Genomic DNA, 25119 nt, shown 5'->3' on the forward strand with positions numbered 1-25119 from the left:
GGCATTTCTCGTTTGGACATAGAGTTATCACAGTGCATTTGTTTGCTTCACAGTACGCATGTTATAGAATATGATATACTTCGTTCTTTCTACCGGGATGATCTTCTACCTCTTTGCCTCTTGATGTGACAAAGTTCATTCACTATACCGGACCGGGTCTCAGGTATCTGTACACGTGAAAACGTGAAGTTATTGTCATAACCACATCAAGGTCGTTCATTGGTCAGAGCCTCTTGACCCTAGACCTCTAATCAAGTGTGTAACAAAAGGATTTATCTAAGTCATTTATCATACTCAATGATGGTTGGACAGGTACACGTGCGTCGGGTCTAGCTCGTCAAATCGGGGTTGCTTCTTTTTGAACTGGGATGAACTTGCAATAGTTGACTTTAGAACTTACCCAAGTCATTTTGGAATATTCAACAAGTGGAGAGAAATACACTGTATTTGCTTTCAAATGTCGCGACATTTCTTCACAGTACATGTACTCATGTTGTAGAATATGAAATACTTTGTACTTTCTAAACCTTTCTACTGGAATGATCCTTTCTCATAATGTCACAAAGTTCATTCACTCTATAGTACCAGACCGGGTCTCAGGTATCTGTACACGTGAAAACGTGAGTTTATCGTCATAACCCCATCAAGGTCGTTCATTGGTCAGAGCTTCTTGACCCTAGACCTATAATCAAGTGTGTAACAAAAGGACTCGTCTTCTGTACGGCTCGTGTCATTTGTCATAATTAATGATGGTTGGGCGTGCGTCAGGTCGTGTGAATATGTGACCTTGCAAGGAACAAACTCTTATCAACATCTTTATCTGCGAAGTGAGCGAAGATTGGCGAAAACCAAATGAATTCACTTGTAGCTGGTTACTTAATAGATCTTAAAATGCTTCTAGTGGCCTCCCACTCGAACTGGATACGGTTAGTCGTCTAGAAGTCTCTGTCCTTTTGAACAAGTTTATATGGATAAAGAACTCATAGAGAACATTTTCCATACATTGCCTTTCCATTGAGTGTGCAAATAATTGAATATCACTTTCCGTATATTTCATTCACTTCTGGTACTAGGATTTTAGGAACCAGCTGAAACACAATCATACATGTAGCATGTTTGTGAAACAATAATTTCTTGTGCAGGCTTTTTACTCTGGAATCTGCATCAAACTTTCATTTAATTTTAATACAACCCAAGGTTTAACATCTCTACATTTATTGTCTGGGATGCAGTTTACATGTAGGTTACTTTAGTGTGACGACAATAGTGTTTTGTTCAGGTACAGGTAACCAGGTCCAGACCCGTACCTAGATAATTACAGGTATTATAATAGTCATTTAATGGCATCCAATGCAATTTTAGGCTGGCAAATTAAAACTGGATTTTCAAAGTCAATTTTCTGGTCAATCCTATCAAATTGTATACTGTTATCTGTGAGGCAAAAATGGGGATGTCCCTCATGGAAAAATGTTGCTTGTTATGTATCATAGGATTGTGCTAGCTATTTATGGAAGGTAGACCCAAAAAATAAAGGGATACCTCACATAGCTTGTTTTGGGGTTATTTCAAACGTTTCGAGTATTAAAATGTGACAAAATGTGACAATGAATGGCAGCAAATGTCAATATCATAAAGATTTCCTCAATCTTCCAGAACACTTGTGGTTTCGCCATAAAAATTGCATTGGATGCCTTAGACCATGGAGTTAAAATACAGTACTGTATTTTTAACTCCATGCTTAAACACATCCCTAGGTTTGAATTTGATTGTATTTTTAACTCCATGGTTTGATGAGACAACAGCACAACGTGGGGCTGAAGAAAACCCTGGTCTGTAGATGGACATGTTGTTTTCTCCTCCTACTTCCCGATCCTCTGCACTACCCACTCCTGCTGACAGAGGGGGCACCTGTTGTTCTGTTTCACCCACAGCGACATGCAGCAGTTGTGAAAGGAGTGGTTACACTCTCCCCACACCACTGCAACAACAAAACAACAGTTTCAGTTTATTTATTTCACCAGCAACTACATGAACACTCATATTATATAAAAACCTGTTTTTCAGGCAGTGCTGGGCATACAAAGTACAAAATAACAGACTGTACAGTATTACAACGGTTCATCTATTTATAACAATAACAATAATAATAACCTTTATTGTACATTCATGCGCTATCGGGCCAAGTACAGGTGAACAGATGAAAAGGTAATACACATGTTTGTAGTACAAATAGCTCTAAAACTACACTAATACAAAGGTTCAGCTTCTTCTCGTTTCTTAGTGATGTCAAAAATATAATTTGAAATGGATGATCAAAGCGCATAAGAAAGATGAATTTTTCAATATTAGTCAATTTACAAATATGATGCAGGAGACATGGTGAAATCGCTGCTCATTATTTTGTTCTTAAGAGTTATACAGAACATTTTGTATATTACAAATACAAACGTAATTATTAAGGGTAATCGTCCATCCTGAGGTGTATATGGTGTCATATTCACAAGGCCTGGTGCCCTGGTCATTATTACATAATTTATGCAGCATGCTTTCCACTTACCAACACAGTCCTCTTGTTTATTCTCTGCTTGGCATCGAAGACAGGCATCTGTTGAGGCAAGAAAGATTGTTCAATCAATCAAGCAATCAATGAAGCAATCAATTTGTATACACACATACATACATGTACATACCTCTATACATACATTGTACATATATGAACACCTCTATACATACTTGGACCCTACAGATGACACAGGTATCCCAACCTACCCATGACTTGGACCCTACAGATGACACAGGTATCCCAACCTACCCATGACTTGGACCCTACAGATGGCACAGGTATATCCCAACCTACCCATGACTTGGACCCTACAGATGGCACAGGTATCCCAACCTACCCATGACTTGGACCCTACAGATGGCACAGGTATCACACTCCACGTCCCAGCTCCACATGGCGACTGCGTTCCACTTCTTCAAACTGAACATTTTGTCCGCAGCCTTTTTCCCTGGACCGTTGTCACCACCGGTGTCCGCCATCTTTCTGCCAGTCGGTGGGTTCAACAGGCTAAAAATATGACAAAATCGACCACAGGCTTGTGTTAGCTGGATAGATGGCTGGTTGTGTTGTTGGAAACGTCCTGTTTTCTCGGAAAACGGCAGAACAAAGTGACTGCGTGTTTTTCAGGAAATGAAGGCGCCTGGCAATATTTGACCCGCCGAGTTGACCTCTGCCTGATTATCCAGTTTACCTCGCAAGTCAGCCTGACCATCAAAAGATATTTGTTTATTCCAATCATTTCTGTTGCATAAATGATGTTAAACACACATATAGTTTCTCATTCAATACAAACACGATAAAATATGTAATATGACATGAATTTACAGTAAAATGTACTAAATTCAGAAAGAAATGTTAACCCCTAACCTTTGTACCAGGGAGGCATGTCAAAGTTCAACTTGGAAAGAGGGAGGGAAAAACTCACGTGCGGTCTAGATCTTCTGAAAATCTTCAGTTTCTTAGGAAAAAGAAGTAATGCCAGGATTGTCTGAGAATGGAAGAGCACCTTGAGAACCTTGCGTCACCACTGAACACTATTCAGGTATTGCTCTGCGTCTGGTTTTACAGTCAGACACTTGTTTTTTTTTTTTGGGGGGGGGGGGGCAGTGTGACGTTTTGTGTTACCATATATAATTTTGTAAATTTTGTCGTATTCAAATTACTGAATACAAACCTCGCTTTTGCAAGTATAAAATTCACAAATTGATAGCAGACATAATGAAATATCTGCATCTTACTCAAATTATGTGTTTTGTCACTTTCAGGAGAAATGGAAGTTGTTACCAGCCTTCCTGAAGGTAAGTTTAACATAACATAAAACGGCAAACCAGTCTCTTAAGAGTCTCTTAATCTTTACACTTTCTAGTCTCTACAAAGTATACCACCTTCCCCCAAAAGCCGCTCCATTTGCTATAGAGTTACTTAAACGTTTAACAAATTCTGTAGATTTACAGTCACAGTTCCTTCAACTATTACAAAATACAGTGGCATGGCAAGGTGGTCTTGTGGTTAGGTTTGTTGACTTAACATTTGGAAGGTTCTGGGTTTGAATCCCTGGTCCCGAAAGTTCTGAGTTTGAATTCCTGACATAACATAAGTTATGAGAAATTCACGTTGTTAACTCCCAGTCCTTCTCTTCCCAGGTGAAGGGTCTGGTGAAACAACACATCGACTCCTTCAACTACTTCATCAATGTGGAGGTAACGTGGTCAACAAGTACTGTAAATCACTTTATATTTGCGGTACTTTTTATATTCAATGACGGCCACTTGTGTACTGCAAATCTATCATCTCTATATCTATATTCACATTTTCAGATTAAGAAGATTATGAAAGCCAATGAGAAGATTGTGAGTGATGCTGACCCCAACTTTTACTTAAAGTGAGTACTGTTAAAGTCACCTACATTTAAAAAAGTAAGGGTGTGAGTGGTTCAACATATTATCTATTGTAGAAGTTGTTTAAAGCTTTCTATGGTGGCAATGAGTTCCACTCTCAATGATATTTGTTAGAAAATATGAGGTAGAGTGTCTGTCTAGTGCCAATTACTTAAAAAAGCAATAAAGACATGGCAGCATGAAAATAAGGTGAAAACTTCAGTATGGAATAGAAAAAAACAACAACGTGAACATATACAATAAGCATGTACATGTATCCCATTGCAGGTATTTGAACATCTACGTAGGGATGCCAGATGTGGAGGAAGGTTTCAACATCACCAAGCCTATTGCACCGCATGAGGTAAGATTTTATTCAGCCCAAAACAAAATTGTTTCTCCCAGTACAATATATCAAATGTAGAGCACTTTTTAACCCTGTTGTATTCTAATGTATGGCTTTCTAAACTTTCTAACCACTGTGTTCTCAATCTAAATGCCAACCAGCGAGCGCCAGCATGCTCCCCCGGGAAATTTTGAAAAATTAACCTTCTAAAATAGCAGTTACTGCGTTTTTGAGAGTATTTCAAAGAAAAAATCAGAGATAACTTTTTTCAATGACAAAGTGAGCCGTTTTCTTATGATTCCAGCCTCGCAGGTGACAAAGAAAAATCTTGAACCTTCAGATTACCCCTGCCTACGGGCATGAACTTAACACTGAAATCAAATATGATAATCGTTATTGACCTTGTCATCTTGATATTATATGCAGTGCCGGTTGCGGGACATGACGTACTCTGCACCAATCACAGTGGACATTGAATACACCAGAGGTAACCAACGAGTTGTCAGGAACAACCTGCCCATCGGAAGGTACAGTATTTGCAACTTAAGTACATGAGTACTTTCAGGTATGGGGTGATTGTGTGGGGGTTTACAAAATGTGTGTGTAGTGCCCCTTATGTACATGCTTTTCCTGGCAGTGTACTAGTATGTTGACAGCTTATTGTTGGGGGGAAGATTGACAGGCAGATTGACAGAAGGTCAGCCACAGAAAAAATGTAGTAAATATGAAGGTCCTAGAATCTGGTCAGGACCTATAAAGAATTAAAGATCAACATATGGGATAATGGCCTTTAACTTTGATAACTTGTATAAGTTTTGATAGCACTTTCATTGATAATAAAACTTTGGATGACAGTTTGTAACTTAGAATAACAGTTTGATAACTTTAGATAACAGTACTAAATTGCAAACTATTTATAACAGTTTTATAACTTTTGATAACACTTATTATCAGTTTCAACTTGTGTTATCAAAAGATATCAACTGTTATAAATAACTAGCCTGAGTGTCAGCCTTGTTAGCTTTTGTCCGCTACCCAAGATCCGCTCCCACATTTGATAACAGTCAATTTGATAACTTTCACTAACAGCTTGATAACTCATTCTACTGCATCCCACAGAATGCCCATCATGTTGCGCAGTTCTAACTGTGTACTGACCGGAAAGTCCCCCTCGGAGCTGGCCAAACTGAAGGAGTGTCCCCTGGACCCAGGCGGGTACTTCCTGGTCAAGGGGGTGGAGAAGGTCATCCTGATCCAGGAGCAGCTGTCCAAGAACCGGATGATTGTGGAAACTGACCGGAAGGGTCTCATCAGCTGTTCAGTCACCAGGTGAGATACTGTAATAGTAGAATACAAAACGGTGTATTCCATATCACCCAAGGTACCAGTCCAACCGCGGGTTGGATCTCCCAAAGGCCGGCGGAAATTCCGACCCATGGGAGGGCTGGGACCGAGGGTGATTCTATGTATATTCACACCCACCCAAGAAAACAGTAACATTTTAATGTAAAATGGGCCAAAATTTGGTGTCCCTAAAGCAAAAAATGATATTACTCTAATTATCAAAAGTGGCGCTGGTGTAATGGGTTCAAGTGACACTCACTGACCCATTCCAATGGGTCTGGACCTTTTGGAGTCAAACCCCACTGTTACACAGGCAAAACATATTTGAATTGTTCTATGGAACTTTTGGAATCCAACTAACAAGAACAAAATTCCATTGCTTCTATACAGCTCTACCCATGAACGTAAGACAAAGACCTACGTGGTTCAGAAGAATGCCAAGTACTTCCTGAAACACAACACTTTTACTGAGGTGAGTATCGTTTAAAACTAATTACATTATCAAAAAGAGCAGGGGTCCTTCCTGATGTGAGTGGTTCAAACCTTACAGTCTAGTGAATTTTGAGCTGGATATATAGCGAGAGCCCTGATTAATTTCTTCAACAAATGTGATAAACTTTCATACAAATTAATGCTTGTCTTTCAGGATATTCCCATTGCCATTGCCTTCAAGGCCATGGGTGTGGAGAGTGACCAGGAGATAGTACAGCTGATCGGTACTGATGTGAGAACCATGGCAGCGGTGGCACCCTGTCTGGAGGAGTGTCACAAGGCTCAGGTCTTCACACAGAAACAGGTCAGCTGGGACAGCAGTGATGGAAATACTTTTTTTCGGTGTTCTGCAATATTCCAGAATGGCAAGATTTTGTTCTGCAATTTACAAACACTTTCGGCAAATACACAATCTTTTCAGATCTGTAGAAGTTTTTCTATAGCAATAACAATAAGAAAGTACTAAATTTTGCCCCTAGAAACTGCCCTACCTGGGTGTAGAAGCAAGATATGTTGTTTGTGTGGCACATCTGGGCAAAACTGTGGCCATACGTGTATGCATAGAGGCCAAGACCATTAACCACCTTATACACGTATAATGTTTGAGTAAGAATGAGTGTTAGTTTGTTAGGCCAGATCGTGTGAAGGTAGATATTGCGAATTTGCTTTCAAATGTTACCTTCTTGTTGAATGATATATAATTGTTTTTATCTCTAGGCTCTTCGGTTCATTGGTCTGAAAGTGCGTCGTTCTCGGTGGGGTGGTCCCAAGAGAACACGAGTGGAGGAGGCCAGGGAAGTTCTACACTCCACCATCCTCGCACATGTGCCGGTTAGACGCCTCTGTTTTGGGTCTGGCTGTGGCCCTTTTGTTTCTTAGCTGTCAGTCTTGGATCTTACAGAGCTTAAAGCTGTATTATATAACATTTAGCCAAATGCTTATATTTGGGCTCGAAAACTTGAAGAAAGCTCCTTGTCTTCTTAGTTGTTAACATTTTCTCACCAAATTAAGTTGGTGTGGCCTTATTGTTCTTTTTGGAAAGTGTATCCAACTTCATGTTTGTCAATTTCCGTTCTTTGCTCTGTTTTAGGTTGTGAAGTTCAACTTCAGACTGAAGTGTGTGTACCTGGCCCTGATGGTGCGGCGAGTTGTTCAGGCACAGGCCCAGGACAGAGTGGACGACCGGGACTACTACGGTAACAAACGTCTGGAGCTGGCGGGGCAGGTGCGACATTACTTTTTTGTTCTCAACTTTGTTGAAATTTTCATAGAATACAAATAAGCCTGTTTACCAGACCTACATGACTTGTATTCTAGCTCCCAAGTCCTATCCATTATTTGCAGAGATGATAATCTCTGCAAATAATGGATAGGATAAAGACAAAATCGCGGAGAGGATACATATGTACTCGTGAGCTGAAATAATTTGTATTAAGATTATGGCAGGAAGCAAAGAATTTTAATAATTTTAGAATGCACAAGTAGTACTTTCACGATGACTGTCAATAAAAATTATCCTTTCTCTACCCACATGTATAGCTTCTAGCTCTGTTGTTTGAAGATCTCTTCAAGAAGTTCAATGCAGAGGTATGTACAATGTATATTGTAGTTAACACTTAGGATACTTATGTTTCTTCTGTATCATTCACAATGTTATAAAGTTTCAACATAAACCAGTATGGATTCATTTAACAAATGGAACTGTTTGAAAACTTGATGACTTAATAGTCCTTACCGTACAAGTGTATCATTGTAAGGATAGTATATATACAAAATAATTTTTTGTACATGTAAATTTTCTCTGAAAAAAAATAGAGAACCAACAAATGAAATTTGTGTGGCCTAATATAATTGTACAAAATTTCCCCCCTTAGCTGAAGAAGATAGCAGACCAGACCATTCCCAAGCCTCGTGCAGCCCAGTTTGACATCGTGAAACACATGCGACAAGACCAGATCACTAATGGGCTAGTCAACGCTATATCAACGGTAAGCTCACTTCAAAATTTGAACAATTAAGACATCAATTATTAGATTTGGGAGTCCTTGGTTGAATTGAATACATTGGGATCCATACTAATAATATTAGCAAAAGTTTAGATTTCTGTATGGCATTTAATGTGCTTGTAGAAAGTCTGGGTATCCAAGAAGGTCTAAAACTATTGAAAAACACAAAAATCAACGTAAAGAACTGTTAAACCCTATCTACAAGTTATACTGTAGCAACTAGCCAACTGCTGCCAACCCCTGTGGCAGGGACACCAGCAGCAGTATAATCAAATCCTGGATAGTGAGTGAGTGAGTGATATGGTGTGCTTGTAAAGATTCTGAAATATTTTGTCCCGCAGGGAAACTGGACAGTGAAGCGGTTTAAGATGGACCGTGCAGGCGTGACCCAGGTCTTGTCCCGTCTGTCCTTCATCTCAGCACTGGGCATGATGACCAGAATATCCAGCCAGGTAGGAAGAACTGGAATTTAAAGGCCTCCAATGTAAATGCAATGTTGGGGCAGCAAAAAAGGATTTTCTAGCAATTTTCTAGCTATTCTTTTGATTTAGTAACTGATTCAACCCTACCAATTAAAATCAACGTGAAGTTGGAACGTCACACCTGAGGCCAACATCATTGAAAGGGCAGTAAGCCTGTTCTGTCTCCTCTTGATTTTAAACTTCCTTGACCCAACCAAGCATACTGAGATCTGTCTGGCATAAATGTGATGTTACTTACAGAAAATGTCAGATTTTTGATTTGAGCCCTTTTGTTTTTCCATGTGTAGTTTGAGAAGACCCGTAAAGTGAGTGGCCCTCGTTCTCTCCAGCCTTCCCAGTGGGGCATGCTGTGTCCTTCAGATACTCCAGAAGGAGAGGTAACTTACAGGTTTCTTTAAGTGTTGTCTTGTATAAAATTTTAGTTTCATTGTATTTCATTGAGATTTACCACATTTGTGGAAGGATTGGTGACATGGCAGGATTCGAACCCGGGAACGAACATGTCACCATTACGCCACGCGACCCCAAGTGTTAGAGGACAAATCAGACACACGTCAGTACAGACTGGTAACAAGAGTTCAACTGACTTAACTTTTGTACCATGTTCAATAGTCGTTACCATACATCGTACCATGATTGTACATGTAAAATTGTTGTGCAATAAAGTTATTGTTGTTCTGCTGTGCAGGCGTGTGGACTAGTGAAGAACCTGGCCCTGATGACCCACATCACCACTGATTCTGAAGAACAACCCATCCAGAGACTGGCCTTTAACCTGGGCGTAGAGGTCAGAGGTCATGTTCTTCAAGTGGCTTTGAAGTTGTGTCAACTATAATTCAGACATGTTAACTTTTCAGGACTCAAAATACATTCTGATCAAATGACTGCTGGTGACCCCAAATGGAACACGCATTCTATTTAAATGAATCGCTTTGCTCACTCGGTGGTTTATTCAGTGATTATAACAACTGACAAGGACTTATCACACCATCCATATATACACCTGGGGGTTGGTCATTAATTATCAACATTTGTGCCCCAGGATATCCACCTGTTGTCTGGTGACCCAAAATGGAACATGCATTCTATTCAAATGAAAATACTTCGCTCACTCGGTGGTTTATTCAGTGATTATAGCAACTGACAAGGCCTTATCACACCACATACAATGTACACCTCGGGGTGGGTCATTAACCCCTAATTATTAACATTTGTGCCCCAGGATATCCACCTGTTGTCTGGTGACCCCAAATGGAACATGCATTCTATTCAAATGAAACCGCTTCGCTCACTCGGTGGTTTATTCGGTGATTATAGCAACTGACAAGGCCTTATCACACCATATACATGTACATGTACACCTCAGAGTGGGTCATTACCTTAATTATTAACATTTGTGCCCCAGGGTATCCACCTGTTGTCTGGTGACCCCAAATGGAACATGCATTCTATTCAAATGAAAATACTTCGCTCACTCTGTGGTTTATTCAGTGATTATAGCGACTGACAAGGCCTTATCACACCATATTGCACCTCAGGCTGGGTCATTAACCCCTAATTATTAACCCCTAACATTTGAATAATATCCACCTGTTGTCTGGTGACCCCAAATGGAACATGCATTCTATTCAAATGAAACCGCTTCACTCACTCGGTGGTTTATTCAGTGTTTAGAACAACTGTGTTTAGAACTGGGTCATTAATCATTAACATTTGTTCCCCAGGATATCCACCTGTTGTCTGGAGAGGAGCTGAACTCGCAGGACGCGTACATGGTCATGTTGAACGGAAACATCCTGGGCATGATCTGTGACCACCAGCACCTCATCAAGTCCTTCCGTAAGATGAGGCGCGCCGGCTACATCAACGAGTTTGTGTCCATCTGCCCCAACCACGAACACAGATGTGTCAACATCGCCTCCGACGCAGGCAGGGTCTGTCGGTAAGGTTTTTTTTTTACTATTAGGTCACACCAATTTGATATGTTGGTTCCCATATTCCCGTAAAAAAAATGCTGGTTCTGAGTCAACTCAAAAATGCTCATATTTTGCCCCCAACAGTTGAGGAAAGTCCTTTTCTTCCCGTATAGCTATTCCTAGCGTATAGCTATATTACAGTTTTCCATCTATCAATGCAGTGGTTTGATTAAAAGTTCAAAATTCATACACACAGACAGACAGACAGGCATATACACATAAACAGACAGACCAAACCTGATCAGTTCACAGGGTCTAAGGCCCCCGCCATGATAAAATGGAATCCCTGATCATCATTACATGGACGTGGTATGAAAATTGATACAGTAACTGTAACATCTGTCCAAACCTTTGTAAGAAAAGTACCATGATGATGATAATGCTACATGTATAATTTTACTTTCTGTAGACCCTACATCATTGTGACCAATGGCAGGCCTATGGTGACTAACAGGCACATTGAAGAGCTGACGAAAGGCTACAGGTTAGTAAGATGAGTTGAAATATAAAGACCTCGTGTTACACCAGACATGCATCCCTGAATAGTATCACAATCACAGTCATGTAGTTTTTAGCCATTGTTTCACTAGTCTATCAGCCACAGATTAAATCACATTTGAGTCTGTCAAACTTCAAATATGTACATGTAGAATAATACGCGGTTTGTATTCCATATCACTTGAAGTACTAGCCTGGGACCAAGGTGATGTGGAATACAACATGATGTTACATGTATTCATCTTTGTTATACCCAGCAAAAAAAAACAAACACACACATTTCAATGTGAAATGTGAAATAAAAATGGATGAGCATTGTGTGTTGGATTTTTAAAACATACACATTTTGTACATTTCAGAGCATTTGAAGACTTCTTGCGTGAGGGACTGGTTGAGTACTTGGATGTTAATGAAGAAAATGACTGTAACATCACATTGTACGAGGCAGACATCACAAGGTAAGGTTCACCTTTCTTTATTTACTGGTGCTAGATTACATTCAATAGTATTATCATGAAGAATAGCAAATTACTGATGTTTCCATAACGTCCAGTAATTCTAACTTACAGTGGGGTTCAAGTGCCACCAAAAGGCCAATCTTATGGACCTGGACATTTTGGCCTCGTGGTTAAGAGTTTTGGGTTCTTGAGTTGGCAGCCCAGGTTTGTTGCTGTTTCGATTCCTGGGAGCAGTGGATCATAATTATGTTGCAGAAAGTCATATAGAAACAGTGTATTGCTCATTCCTTGATAAGGCCTGGAGTTTAACATGTATCATGTAATCAAAAAGTCTAATTTCATGTGACTGTGTAATCCTCTCAAACTTTGCACACAGTGTGAACATGTACTGTGTTTTGTGTTCTCTCTACAGAGATACGACCCACCTGGAGATAGAACCCTTCACCATCCTGGGTGTGTGTGCAGGACTCATCCCTTACCCACACCATAACCAGTCACCCAGGAACACCTACCAGTGTGCCATGGGGAAACAGGCAATGGGTCAGTACAGTACTGTCATTATATTTCACTCCATACCATAGGCATACCATAGGCATGGATGAAATATATTGTTTTTCCTCAATAATGGGCTCTTACATGTAGGTGGGAGCATTGAAACACTAACACTGGAGAGTACTACACAGAAAAGGTCGATATGAGACAGTCCATTTTTGATTTGAGGAAATGGTCAGGAGTGAAATATTCTGTATTTGCTCGTGGCTCCCCAAGCAAATTTTGGCCTCTCTTAGTTAAGTGCCAGTTCCATTGCGTCTGTACATAACTATAACATTAACTGTCTTACATACTTTTCATATCTGTTTCTTTTTTTTTATTGGCAAAATGTTTCACAAAAGTTGATGGCTGGGTTACATTGTACATTGTACATGTATGCCCTCTGGCAGCTTGAAAGTGAAATGCAGTTACAGTAACCGTGTAAATGCACTTTGCACTAACACCATATGTACCATGTGTTTCCTATACATGTAGGAGCCATCGGGTACAACCAACACAACAGGATCGACACACTGCTGTATCTGTTAGTCTTCCCTCAGAGACCCATGGTCAAGACTAAGGTAAGAACCACAGGAATGGCTGTCTGTGAACATTGTAACAAATGATTAATATGTTTGACTGCAGCTGGTGCAAAACTAAGTAGATATAGAGTTATGAAATAAAGACTGAACTTTAACTTCCAACACTTAGATATAGAATTGGGACTCACACAGATGAACTTTCATGCTAGATATAGAGTGTTTACCTTGCATTCAATGTGAATAGGCCATGAGTTCAAGTTGGCCAACTTTCTTTTTAATGTACTTTTTTTCCAACCCCCTTGATCGAATTTAAATCTAATCCTAAATCGTACATAATAATACATTGTATAGGTTAACCCTTGTCCTGTGGAGCCCATATATACAGGATATGGGCTTCACATACATTACTATCCATATAGCACCCTGTACATGTATATGTATGATTTTGGAGTATTTCTCTTGCAACACATCATACCACAGCGAAACGCTACAATTGCGGTATCTACGTCTCCGCAGGGCAAAAAAAGTAAGGGGTCTATGACCTGATTAAGAGTGATGAAATTATTGAAAAATATTGTGTAAAAATGCCAGCAGGACAAGGGTTTAAAAATCCTACCTTACTTATCTCATCTAAGGCAAATTTCTGTGGATTTTTCTGCACAGACGATAGAGTTGATAGACTATGAGAAGTTACCCGCAGGCCAGAATGCCACAGTCGCAGTCATGAGCTACAGTGGGTATGATATAGAAGATGCTCTTATTCTGAACAAGTCATCTGTAGACAGAGGTGAGTACATCATGTACATAAAGGTTAACAAAGTTCTTGTGCTTCTGCTACCTTCCTTGGGGCAATAGTGAGTGGTTGTACTTCCCATTGCTACATATAGGTGGTGCCAAAACATCTACTGAGAACTGTTGGAAGGAAAAAAAATTGAGAAAAATTTTGTTCACCATTGATCAATACTAATCAGATAAAACTATTCATGTATGATGAACATACATGTAGATAATTTATCAATGATTGTTGTAGTACTACATGCATGTATGGAGAAAAATGATGATGATATATGTCTTTTTCCACTATTAAAATGAAACTTTGAAATCAACATCTGCACTGTGTAGTGAAAATTCTTTGAGGCATATACAGTGACTTTCAATTAAGATTGATTAATTGATTAAGATTAAAATTTTTGAAGTAGAATGTCTCAAGTTTCAAGGTACAATGTACAAATGTACGGATCGATCAATCACTTTATATCATACCCGGGCCGCGATAACGTTCGATAACGGGTTCCAGACCGGGCCGTACTTCCCGGTCCGGAACCCGTTATCGAACGCTTCAATGGCTTCCATAAAACAATTCGAACGCGTTTCGCCCTAACCGCGTGTGCCCCTTTCAAAAATTCGAATACAGAATCCGGACGTTGGAATTGATGTTGTTGCATTTTAGGGTTTGGTGGCACCAACTTTTGGCTTATCTTGCATTGAAAGGCGTGTTTTCTTGGGTGGGTATGACATAAATAAAATACAACACGGTGTATTCCGCATCGCCCTCGGTCTCGGCCCTCCTGTGAGTCGGATCGGCCTGCGGCCGTCGGGCGATCCGACCCGCGGTCGGGCCGATACCTCGGGCCATACGGACTACCCCGTGTTGTATTCTATATTTATAAGCATGTATAACCACAATCAGTTGATATGCATTTTACCTGTCATTTCTGACCATCCAGGATTCGGTCGCTGCCTAGTGTACCGCAAACAGAACTGCACGTTGAAGCGATATTCCAACCAGACGTTTGACCGCGTGATGGGCCCCATGGTGGACGCCAGCACCAGGAAACCCATCTGGAGACACGAGATACTGGATGTGGACGGGATCTGTGCACCGGGTAGGGATTTGTTTGTTTCGCATAACCGGTAAACCTCCTTTTTAGGCATAATGCACCAGTTTTGTACATGTATTAGCACAAGTTGGGTAAGACCGAATTGTATTTTTTTTTAACCACTCACACCCTGAAGGACCCCTACTGTTTTTCATAAGTGTGGTGGGTTCTTAAACGTGCGTGGGGTGTGGCTCTCCCCAAACATGGGACCTCCATTTAACGTCCTGTCCAAGGGAAGTTCCTGTGCCTCATTATTATTATTATTTACAGGTGAACGTGTACAGAACAAACAAGTGTTGGTAAATAAGTCTATGCCCAAACAAACGATGAACCCTGTGCAGACTCCAGGTCAGCAGCCTGAGTACCAGGATGTACCCATTACGTAAGTACAAAATAACTTGATGTCATGCCTGCATTAATGTTCAATATGGGTGTTCTTTTTGGTTATCACACGGGCTTCCCTGTGCAGTATCCTATATTAAAGGCATCCATGTGCGTGCAGTTTTTAGGTTGCAGACACCCAATTTTTCAAAGCCAACATTGTAGTCACTTACATGTATCTGCATCCTGAGATGAAACCACACTATCCTAATGTACATGTATATTGACCCTTATGTAGCAAAAAATACCCAAAATTCTGACGAAAAATGGTTACTGGAAGGGCCTTGGGCTGATTTTTAGGGTACCACCCAGAAAATAAAGGACTCATCTTGGGGCTTGTTTCTGCAGTTTTAAATGCCCAAAGTATGAAATGCTGATTTAAATGTGCTAATATGAAGCAGTATGACAATATTACAAAGATTGCCCTATCCAGAATAATATTTCCAGTTTTGCTGCCCTGACATTGAATTCCTTTATTGACATTGCTCCTCCCCACAGTTACAAGGGGCCAGTGGACTCCTATGTGGAGACTGTCCTGGTGTCGTCCAACCAGGAGGAAGCTTTTCTCATCAAGATGTTACTGAGACAAACCCGCAGACCTGAGATAGGAGACAAATTCAGCAGCAGACATGGACAGAAAGGGTAGGCTGTAGGGAAAGGAAGCTGTACTAAAGTTGGCAGAAAAAAATTTGGAATATTCAACTTTGGTCTGTTTGTTTCTTTATCAATCCCAATGGAATATTATGATATTGTAATGCATGACATGTGTGTAATTTCCTTTCCTACGATAATTCATTCTGATGAAATATTGTAATGATGTTATAGTGTTGCCAACTGTGTTGGTGATGTTAAAGTTTGTTCTAACAAAATTTTGTCCCCTGCAGTGTGTGTGGCTTAATAGTGAACCAGGAGGACATGCCATTTTCTGACCAGGTAAGCCTATATATGATTATGTAATTAAAAATTATTTTTGTCAAGAACACTAACCATCACCTCCAGCACGTCATACACGTTTGTACAGATAAAAATAAATATTATAATGACTCTATATTTATCTGAGTTTTCATGGCCTCTTTAAGAAAAGGACAACTAAATTTCAATCCACATTTAGCCATTTTGAATTTGATTGTACAGTTTGTATGATTTGATGATTAATTTGCCTCAGATTGTTTAGTCAAATCAGGCTCACTAAGGTACAAAAATGTTCAATTTGTAGACAATGATATCAAAATAATACTTTTGTTTCTTTTTTTTCAGGGAATCTGTCCAGACATTGTAAGTGATAAGAAAATATCTTTTCATGACCTGCATGGTTTTATTTACTACTTCAGATGTAAGAAACTGTTACACACAAGTAATAAATTGTAAATGATGAAAGTACTGTAGAATCTTTTGTACCTTGTACCTGTAACTGTACATTGTTCATGTCTCATTTTTGGTGATGACCAATGAACTCTGAGTATTCTACAGTAACTGATCCAATGTTTGATAAAAAAAAAATTACTGTAACTCTAAGCTTGCTACAGTAACTTCCGAAAATAGTTTCATCAGGTTGGTAAAGTATATAGGATACAGGAGTTTTCTTTTATGCAACCAAGATTTCTCACCTAAGTTCTGCACCTACATTGGCTATATGTAGCAGCTAGAATTTTTCGAAGCATAACTCGAAGGTGTCTGATAGGCACCTAAACACCAGCACTTAGGTCAGAAATCGTGGTTACAAGTGTAAAAGAAAACTCCTGTATCCTGTATTTACACTTTCAATGCTTAATAAAATAATAATATATAATAATAATAATAAATAACTGTTCTCGGGTACCAATCTGCGGCTAATTGCCCAAAGGTAAAGCCGGATCGGCACAACAAATCAGTATGAGTCCTTAATGTTCTTGTACAGTCCATTCCACTTTTCCTTCTGCCTTGCCTGGTCTCGTAGCCATTTAAGAATGTAGGCCTCGGCTTTAATGTTCTGCTTAATGTAATAAAATAAATTATGTAATTATTTAATTTTGGCCCTTCGTTGCCCACAGATCATGAATCCCCACGGCTTCCCCTCCCGAATGACTGTGGGGAAACTGATGGAGCTCCTGGCAGGCAAGGCTGGGGTGCTGGAAGGGAAGTTCCACTATGGAACAGGTAAGAACAGGCACTGATGTGTTAGAGTTGTCATGTACATTACTCTACAAGCAAAGGTTGTTGCAAAATGAGCAAATATATTACCGTAAGTTTCAAAAAAACTATATTGGAAAACTATTCCAATGTCCTAGAATGACAAAATCAAAGAAAACAGATGAAAATGTAAAGAAATGAATTTGAAGAGTAGATTATTCGCCATACCATACTACAAATGTACATGTATGTGTCATTTGTTCAACCTTCATGACCACGTTTCATGAAAGCAACCTTGTTTTGGCCAAATTTTTTTTATTCGCACACTCGCATCAGTTTTTGGGGTTCTCAGAGGATGTCATCCATATTATTAATCAGATCAACATAGCCTTATATCTAATACAAACCAACAGTCATGGACTATTCCATTGCAGCATTTGGAGGCAGTAAGGTGAAAGATGTGTGTGAAGAGTTGGTTCAACATGGCTTCAACTACCAGGGCAAGGACTACCTCACCTCAGGCATTACTGGGTAATGTAGTCACAATATACTACCTAAATAAGTTTCAGATAAAGTACTGTTAATTTTGAAATGTTTGTGGTAAACTGTCATTTTTCATTCTTGTATAGGATGTTTACTACATTTGGAGTGTTGTGATGTACATGTACTAGTCCATTGATTTTGTGGGTCCAACTCAGAAGAAGGGAGTTTGAATGAAATATATTTTGTACATCTTATTTTCCATTTACTGTAAATGTAGCCCTTCTATGAATATGTTTTACTGTTACTATTTCAATGAATCTCTAAACAGTCAAAGAAATCTAGTGAAAGCTACTGTAGGTATACTCAAGTTTGTTCATTTGCCAGCTACATTGTACATTCTGGTTTTCACTGGATCTGACTCTTTTACAATGCAACAACTTCTAAAATCTCATTCTATTAAAGCCATCATATTTTTAAGAATCATCATGTCTCATTTTTATAACTTGAGTAATAATGTATGATGTATGTATTCTGTAGGGAGCCCCTGAATGCATATATCTACACCGGCCCGGTGTACTACCAGAAACTCAAACACATGGTACTGGACAAGATCCATGCTCGAGCCAAAGGGCCGCGCGCCGTGCTGACCAGACAACCCACCGAGGGACGGTCAAGGTCAGTACAGCTGCAATTTTTTCAACTCTTGACTTTCACTGTGCCACAAAACTAGATGCACTGAAGTTATAGTTACTGTAATACAGTTAATACATGTACATGGCTTAAGTATTATATGTAGCATCAAGGACACAGTAGCATGAAAGTTCATCTGTCAGTGAGTTGGTAATTTACATATTGGTGAAAAATTTAACTGGCTAGTACATGTTGTATGTCAGGACATTTGCTCACCTGTGAAGAGTGCACAAAAGATTTAAAGTGATTATGTAGATCTGACCAATTGTCAAAAATCATTAGTGTCTGACTATTGGAGTGTTTATGTCTGAAGGGATGGAGGTCTGAGACTTGGGGAGATGGAGCGAGACTGTCTGATTGGATACGGTGCCAGGTGAGAGTCACTCACTTTTTTAGGTTTGCAAAACTTATTTAGCCCATATACATGTATATTGGGTTGGCGGCTACTCCCTCCTAGCAACTGAGATGAGTTTACGATTGGTGGATTGAGTCAGAAGGGTCTGGAGCAGTTGCTATTTGGCACTAACTCAGGTGACCATAATACGATCCCAGATTTCTCAAGAGGATTCAAGAATATTTTGCACAAGTTCACTTGAGCTACCCCAGTCAAACATAGTCAGATGTTTATTAGCCTGGTTACCAAACCTACATGTATTATAGCTCCTGAGTCCTACATCCTCTCTGCATAGTAGAGGATGTAGGACTCGGGAGCTATAATAGGTTTGGTAACCAGGCTAGATGTTCATAATACATTAAACGTAGAGTTAAACATTCAAAGTAAAACAAGAAGGATTTTGCTAAAGTTTCACACAATCATGGACATGTTTCAGTATGCTCCTTCTGGAGAGACTCATGATCTCCAGTGACCAGTTTGAGGTGGACGTGTGTGGGGAGTGTGGACTACTGGGATACTCTGGCTGGTAAGTATTAGATTGGATTTGAGATTGATACACTGTATCATTACAATGGAAGAATGAATGAACTTTATTCCTCGACACTTGTACATGGTACAATGTATGGCATCAATAACAATGTGATCAATACAATCAAGTCTATTCTAAGGGACTACTTTACTACAGGAATATGAACGTAAACGGCGTATGACAAGATGTGAGTTAGGCGTTGCTATCTGTTAGTGTCGGGGCATGACATAAGTAGATTGAAAATTTGCAATGTAAGATGGAGGAAAATGGCATGCTTTTTCTCTAATTGTCACATATAGAATATTACACAGTGTATTCTTTAATACATGAGGTACCAGCCCGAGCACGGGTTGGATCATCCAGAGGCCAGAGGGAGATCCGAAACGTGGGAGGCATACGTGTCCTGAAACAAAAAACAATGTAACAACATCAATTCCAACATCCGAATCCGATGTGAAAGTGGCCCCTTAGCACACACACGAAACACATTCAAATTATTCTATGGAACATTTGGAAACCCATGTGAAACCCATGTGATACGTTAAGAATACTACACTGTGTACTCTGTATTAGCCTACCACGGGCAAGGAAATAGTAACTGTTGTAAAGTGCCTTTCCGAAGGGTACAACATTGAGGGACTATATATACTCAGGGTTGCCTCGGGATTCGAACCAAGAACATTTAGACTCTAAGTCAACCAGAAAGTAAGTCACCTTAGCGTGCCACCCTGTTGCTGTAATGTTGCTGTGTTTCCACAGGTGCCAGTACTGTAAGTCCTCCCGTAATGTGTCCAGTCTGAAGATGCCGTACGCCTGCAAGCTGCTGTTTCAGGAGCTCCAGTCCATGAACATAGCTCCTCGCCTCAAACTGGTCAAGTACAACGAGTGAAAAACCCTCCCACACATTCAGAACCTTCAACACATTCAATACCAAGGTTGGCTGAAGTTTGGGAGCAGTCTGAGGGGGGAAAAACGTGTTTAGTGCCTTTCCCAAGGGCACAACGTCTGGGTGCATGTCTGGACATGTCTGGGTCCAACCCTGGGGATTGAATCTGGGTCCCCTTGCTACAAATTCAATAAAAAGGTTAAACAATGAATGTGGCAATGCTGAAGGATTATTTCTTTAAACAGACAACAGGTACTACCGGTAGGATATTAAAGAAAACCTGTCGTACAGAAACAGTTTTTGCAATGTTGAAGCCAATGATGTGGCAGATTTGAGGAATGAAGTAAGTTATGCTATCCTTGTTATCTTTGCGACTGAATACATGATGCGTATATACAAGTCATTAAACTTCATTTGTTTTCTGAATCTTCAGTCTATTTTCAGATTTGAAGTGACCAGTGATTAAGACCTTCAGAAGAGATGTATTTGTGTTATTTTTGGTGCTCAGACCACACTGATTTAATTTCTTTGCTCGTCAATTTGCCCATTTCATGTTATCCTCTATGATCTGTCTACCTCTCTTTGCATTTTCCTATTGCCAACAAGCTAACAGACACTCCAGGGCCAATTAAACTTGTCATTTTTGTGTGTGTGGATTCATTGTGTTCATTATTGAATTTCTCAGTCTACCTCTCTTTGCATTTTTCTACTGCCACCCAGCTAACTTGCTTGGGTACCATTCGAATTTTCACTCTGCAATGCTCGAAAAAATTGTGATTTTTTTAGAGCGTTGCGGAGCGAAAATCTGGATGGTACTAGTACCCAGGCTACTAGCTAACAGACTCCAGGGCCAATTTAACTTCCTGCCAGCTGCAGTACTAGTGTGTCTGACATTTTGTGGACATTATGGAATTCCCCTACCCACCTGCTGTCACTCGCACTTCAGTAGCACAAAGGAGCCGAAATGTAGCTCGAATTACCTACATGTACAACAACCACAGCAGTCTTCTCTGTATAAAGTCAACGAGGTCGAAAATGAAGTGATTTTGCTACAGCAACTTCTTTTCCTTCTTTGTTCAATAAAATTCGCCAAGTCTCCAACATCTATAGATACAAGTAGAGCGCGGAATAACAGCACGTCGTTGTGTTGTTGGTACCAGTCGTCCGAATCAGGTCATGGCGTGGACGCAACACTAACACACGTCACACTTTAGTGACTAACTGTGTCGCCTGAGCGAGGTTCTATACATCAAGTGTAAATATAGTTGACCTTTGCGAACAGGGTGCGGTCCTAACGTCACGTTTTAAAATTACTGTGTGTTTTTGCGTGTAATCTGTTTGCGGAACAAATTAAGTGTCCCCACCTGCCTTAAGCCCCTGCCATACATTCAGAACCTTGCCTTGAATACCAACCAAGATCGGCTGAACTTCGGGGCTGAACAGATTAGAGCCACACCTACCCTTCTATACAAATTGAATCGGATTTGAGTTAAATTTGAGTCAAATTTGACCCCCGATCACTGCTGACCTGGTCCCGAACAACAGACGACCATAGCATACCCCACTCCTCACCATTGTTAGGGGAAAGTTCGGCAGGCCATAGGCGGCCATGTGTGACAGGGGCTTTGGCTATTAGTATTAGCCAAAACAAGGATCGAAATTCATTTTTGGGAATAGGTTCACTGGTGCAAAAGAGGTAAGGGTCCGTAAGGGTGCATGTGGAATGGATGTATGGTTTACGCACTGTTCTTTTAAAAGGACATTATGCACCCCCCAAAAAATGAAATTTTGATTGAAAAAATAATCATGTGATTGTAATATACTATATATACACTTCTACTTTTCAACAAGTTTGTGCAACTTACATTTCTGACATTTAAGGTTGGCGCTAAAGCGAGGTGCACCCAGTTTGTGGTGACACCACAAAATACCAGAATGTAAACAGACACGGCTGACAGCTTTGTTTCCTTTTAGACACACTCGTAAGGTGTAATATTTAGCACTTTTACTTTCTGAATGACATTTATTTAAAAACGGAGTAGGGTTGATTCAACATAATTTACTTTGTAAAGAAAGTACCAGAAACTTTACTTTTTTACCGTACTAATGTTACGAAATGAAACAGCGCTGTACCACCCCTGCTTTGGTCTAGACGTGATCTGAAAGATACACTAATCAGGCCCTACTGTTCATTTAGACTGTACACCGTTCACGCAATTTGTGTTTCTGCCAATAAGGCCATGTTGATTTGATTACATGGATGACATCCACTGGGAATCCCAAAACTGATGCGAGCGTGCGAATAATAAAAAGTTTGTTAAAAAAAGTTGCGTTCATTATGAAATCTAGGTGGTCATGAAGGTTGAACAAGTGACTAAACACATAGAGTGATTTTTTATGTCATGGTGAATAATAGACTCTTCATTTTCATTCCTTCTTGTCCTTTGGAATGGATTTTGGCATTCTGCGACATACGTATCGCTTTCCAATATATATTTTTTTCAATTTACGGCATATATTTGCTCATTTTTGGACGAATTACAGTAGGTCGAATTTTTTTATTTTTGGAAACGGACGAAACTTCATGCGCGCGTCGATGTCATCTATATAATCAACTCAACATGGCCTAACCAGGACAGAGTCCACGGTGACTATATAAGCTTGCTTGGGACAAACCCAAAATGAAACCGAACCTACTCGGCCTTAACAAAGACCTCTGCTGTATGGTGATTCCCACATACAATGAAATCCGTTGTTCTCGTTCTGTTTTCTTGAAATCCCTTTGTTGGTTCAAACCAACGGGTGATCAGTCTCAGTAAGCCTGGTTGGTACCCTGGGTGCCAGCATGTTTCCAGGGCCTACACAGGTCAGTTCTTCGGCTCCAGGGCCAACATGCCCCCAAGGAAATATTACCACAGCCCCCCTAACCAAATGTGTAATTCATATCGGGCAATGCTTCTATTATTCTCTAATACTTCTACCGTGAACCGTAGCAATTGCAAATAATTTGCTCATGACTTAGTTAAGTTAGATCTGCGTAACTGACAGTTGAGTTACTAGTATGTGAAGCAACATACAAAAACAAGAATTTGGAAACCTCATACTTAAATGAAATATGTACAGTTTTTTAAAATTTATCTCATTGATTATGGAAATAAGGTAGTGATTACCCTAATCCATTCATGGTTTCCTAAACTCAGATTACAATATTTTGCGTGTAAAATTCATATTCTTCGGCAATGTCTCATTACAATATTTGCATCAATTATGCAAATGACATCTAAATTAATGCATATAGTGATTTTAAACTTAAGTAACGTAAAAATTAAGTAACACACACACACACACACACACACACACACACATGTATACACGCACACACATACGCGCACACACATACACACACAAATGTACCGACACACACACACAGTTACACACATGCACATACTACGCACAGACATACTCACATCCACAGAAGGAGAGCGTGACGCACACTTCATGTTGTTCTGTCGGCAGTATGTCCAGACGCACACAGACACCCACAAACACCCTTTTTTATGTATCATAACTTATGACCGACATGGAAACGGAGGATAGCCATACCAGCTGTTTAGCAAGTTGCGTCATTCCGAACACATGTCTGGTATGCTGTTACTTCAGTGATAGCGAGTACAGGCAGATGGTATTCTGATGACACCGTACTCAGACACATGTACCGAATTACCGCGGAATGAACTTGGGTCTTCCCCTTAACAGGATCAAACTTTGATCCCCCGACGAAGGCTTATTCAAAGGTATCTCAGCGTCTAACCGACAGCTGGAGTTGGTAGTCTCACGTGTACTGCATAGGAAAATACATTAAAGAATGTTTCAACTTAGAGACTACATGTTAGAGAATAGTTAAACCTTGATTGTTATCACTGATATATATTCTGTACGTAATTTGCCACATACATATATTCTGTACGTAGGATGAAGTCATCCATACATGTATTTAACTTTGTTAGATCTTTAGTTGTAGAAGACCATACAAAAGTCCCTGTACTTTTAGCCTGGATGCCAGACCCAAAGCACACTGGACACAAAATATCTCAGTGTGCAAGTACTTTTTGTCAATCTCTGTAATCAAGCTTTGTGTAGGGTGGTGTCAGGTCTATTGTGGTAGGAGCCGGCTTTCTTCGGGATTCTAACAGTTTTCCCCCCGTCCGGCTCGACTAGCCGCCCGGTGGGAGTGCTACACCTGTAAGAGCTTTGCTACTAGAGTTTTGTACACCAGGAGTTGATTAGTCCCACCACATGATTTGAACTCCTGTGGTGCAAAACCTTTCTTTTCTTTCCTCTCTCCTCTTTTTCCTTGCCCTTTCTCCCTTCCTTCCTTCCTTCTTTCCTATGTTCATTCCCTTATTCTTTATTTTCATGACCGCTAATCGGGTATGTGTATGTACGTAGTCCTACCATGGAGCTAGTCTTTTAACTAAATTTAAGTTTTAACTCCATCATGGTCCTACTAAACTTGTGGATAGATTTAGACACTGCACGAAAAGTTAGATATATTGGGTAATGTGTACTTCGTAAACACTACAGTAACTCGACTTTACAATGGCAGCAAATAAAAGCCAAGTATGTTGATTCTGGACTTAACAAGGGTTGTA

General features: G+C 40.0%; 2 protein-coding genes across 2 annotated transcripts; one reads left to right on the forward strand and one right to left on the reverse strand.

Moving 5' to 3' along the window:
• Positions 1-983: 983 nt before the first annotated feature.
• On the reverse strand, positions 984-3243 carry LOC109485028 (RING-box protein 2). The gene is made up of 3 exons (XM_019788422.1): positions 2901-3243; positions 2558-2605; positions 984-1978 (listed from the first exon to the last, which is right to left on the reverse strand). Exons 1-3 carry the CDS (start codon positions 3040-3042, stop codon positions 1860-1862), a joined length of 309 nt encoding a protein of 102 aa, XP_019643981.1. The 5' UTR covers positions 3043-3243; the 3' UTR covers positions 984-1859.
• Positions 3244-3471: 228 nt separating this feature from the next.
• Positions 3472-20683, forward strand: LOC109485010 (DNA-directed RNA polymerase III subunit RPC2-like). The gene is made up of 33 exons (XM_019788390.1): positions 3472-3605; positions 3829-3861; positions 4207-4263; positions 4381-4445; positions 4729-4804; positions 5213-5313; positions 5906-6115; positions 6521-6602; positions 6777-6926; positions 7340-7453; positions 7713-7847; positions 8162-8209; positions 8497-8610; positions 8970-9080; positions 9398-9487; positions 9799-9897; positions 10835-11052; positions 11496-11570; positions 11944-12042; positions 12455-12582; positions 13069-13154; positions 13779-13902; positions 14843-15001; positions 15266-15377; positions 15875-16018; positions 16261-16309; positions 16634-16651; positions 17407-17512; positions 17920-18016; positions 18506-18643; positions 18972-19031; positions 19489-19578; positions 20341-20683. The coding sequence occupies exons 1-33, from the start codon at positions 3558-3560 to the stop codon at positions 20468-20470; spliced, it is 3366 nt and encodes a 1121-aa protein (XP_019643949.1). The 5' UTR covers positions 3472-3557; the 3' UTR covers positions 20471-20683.
• Positions 20684-25119: the final 4436 nt, after the last annotated feature.

The sequence above is a fragment of the Branchiostoma belcheri genome, unplaced genomic scaffold (genome assembly GCF_001625305.1).
Source record: "Branchiostoma belcheri isolate BF01 breed outbred unplaced genomic scaffold, Haploidv18h27 scaffold72, whole genome shotgun sequence".
Taxonomy (NCBI): Eukaryota; Metazoa; Chordata; class Leptocardii; order Amphioxiformes; family Branchiostomatidae; genus Branchiostoma; species Branchiostoma belcheri.

What these genes read in the sequence shown, in the direction of transcription:
- LOC109485028 (XM_019788422.1), bottom strand. Translation starts at nt 3,042, where the DNA reads ATGGCGGACACCGGTGGTGACAACGGTCCAGGGAAAAAGGCTGCGGAC. An exon ending in CTGTAGGGTCCAAGTCATGG is followed by an intron (nt 2,606 to 2,900) that starts GTAGGTTGGGAT and finishes TTGCCTCAACAG; the next exon opens with ATGCCTGTCTTCGATGCCAA. An exon ending in TAAACAAGAGGACTGTGTTG is followed by an intron (nt 1,979 to 2,557) that starts GTAAGTGGAAAG and finishes TTGTTGTTGCAG; the next exon opens with TGGTGTGGGGAGAGTGTAAC.
- LOC109485010 (XM_019788390.1), top strand. Translation starts at nt 3,558, where the DNA reads ATGGAAGAGCACCTTGAGAACCTTGCGTCACCACTGAACACTATTCAG. An exon ending in AGCAGACATGGACAGAAAGG is followed by an intron (nt 16,019 to 16,260) that starts GTAGGCTGTAGG and finishes TGTCCCCTGCAG; the next exon opens with TGTGTGTGGCTTAATAGTGA. An exon ending in GAAGTTCCACTATGGAACAG is followed by an intron (nt 17,513 to 17,919) that starts GTAAGAACAGGC and finishes ATTCCATTGCAG; the next exon opens with CATTTGGAGGCAGTAAGGTG.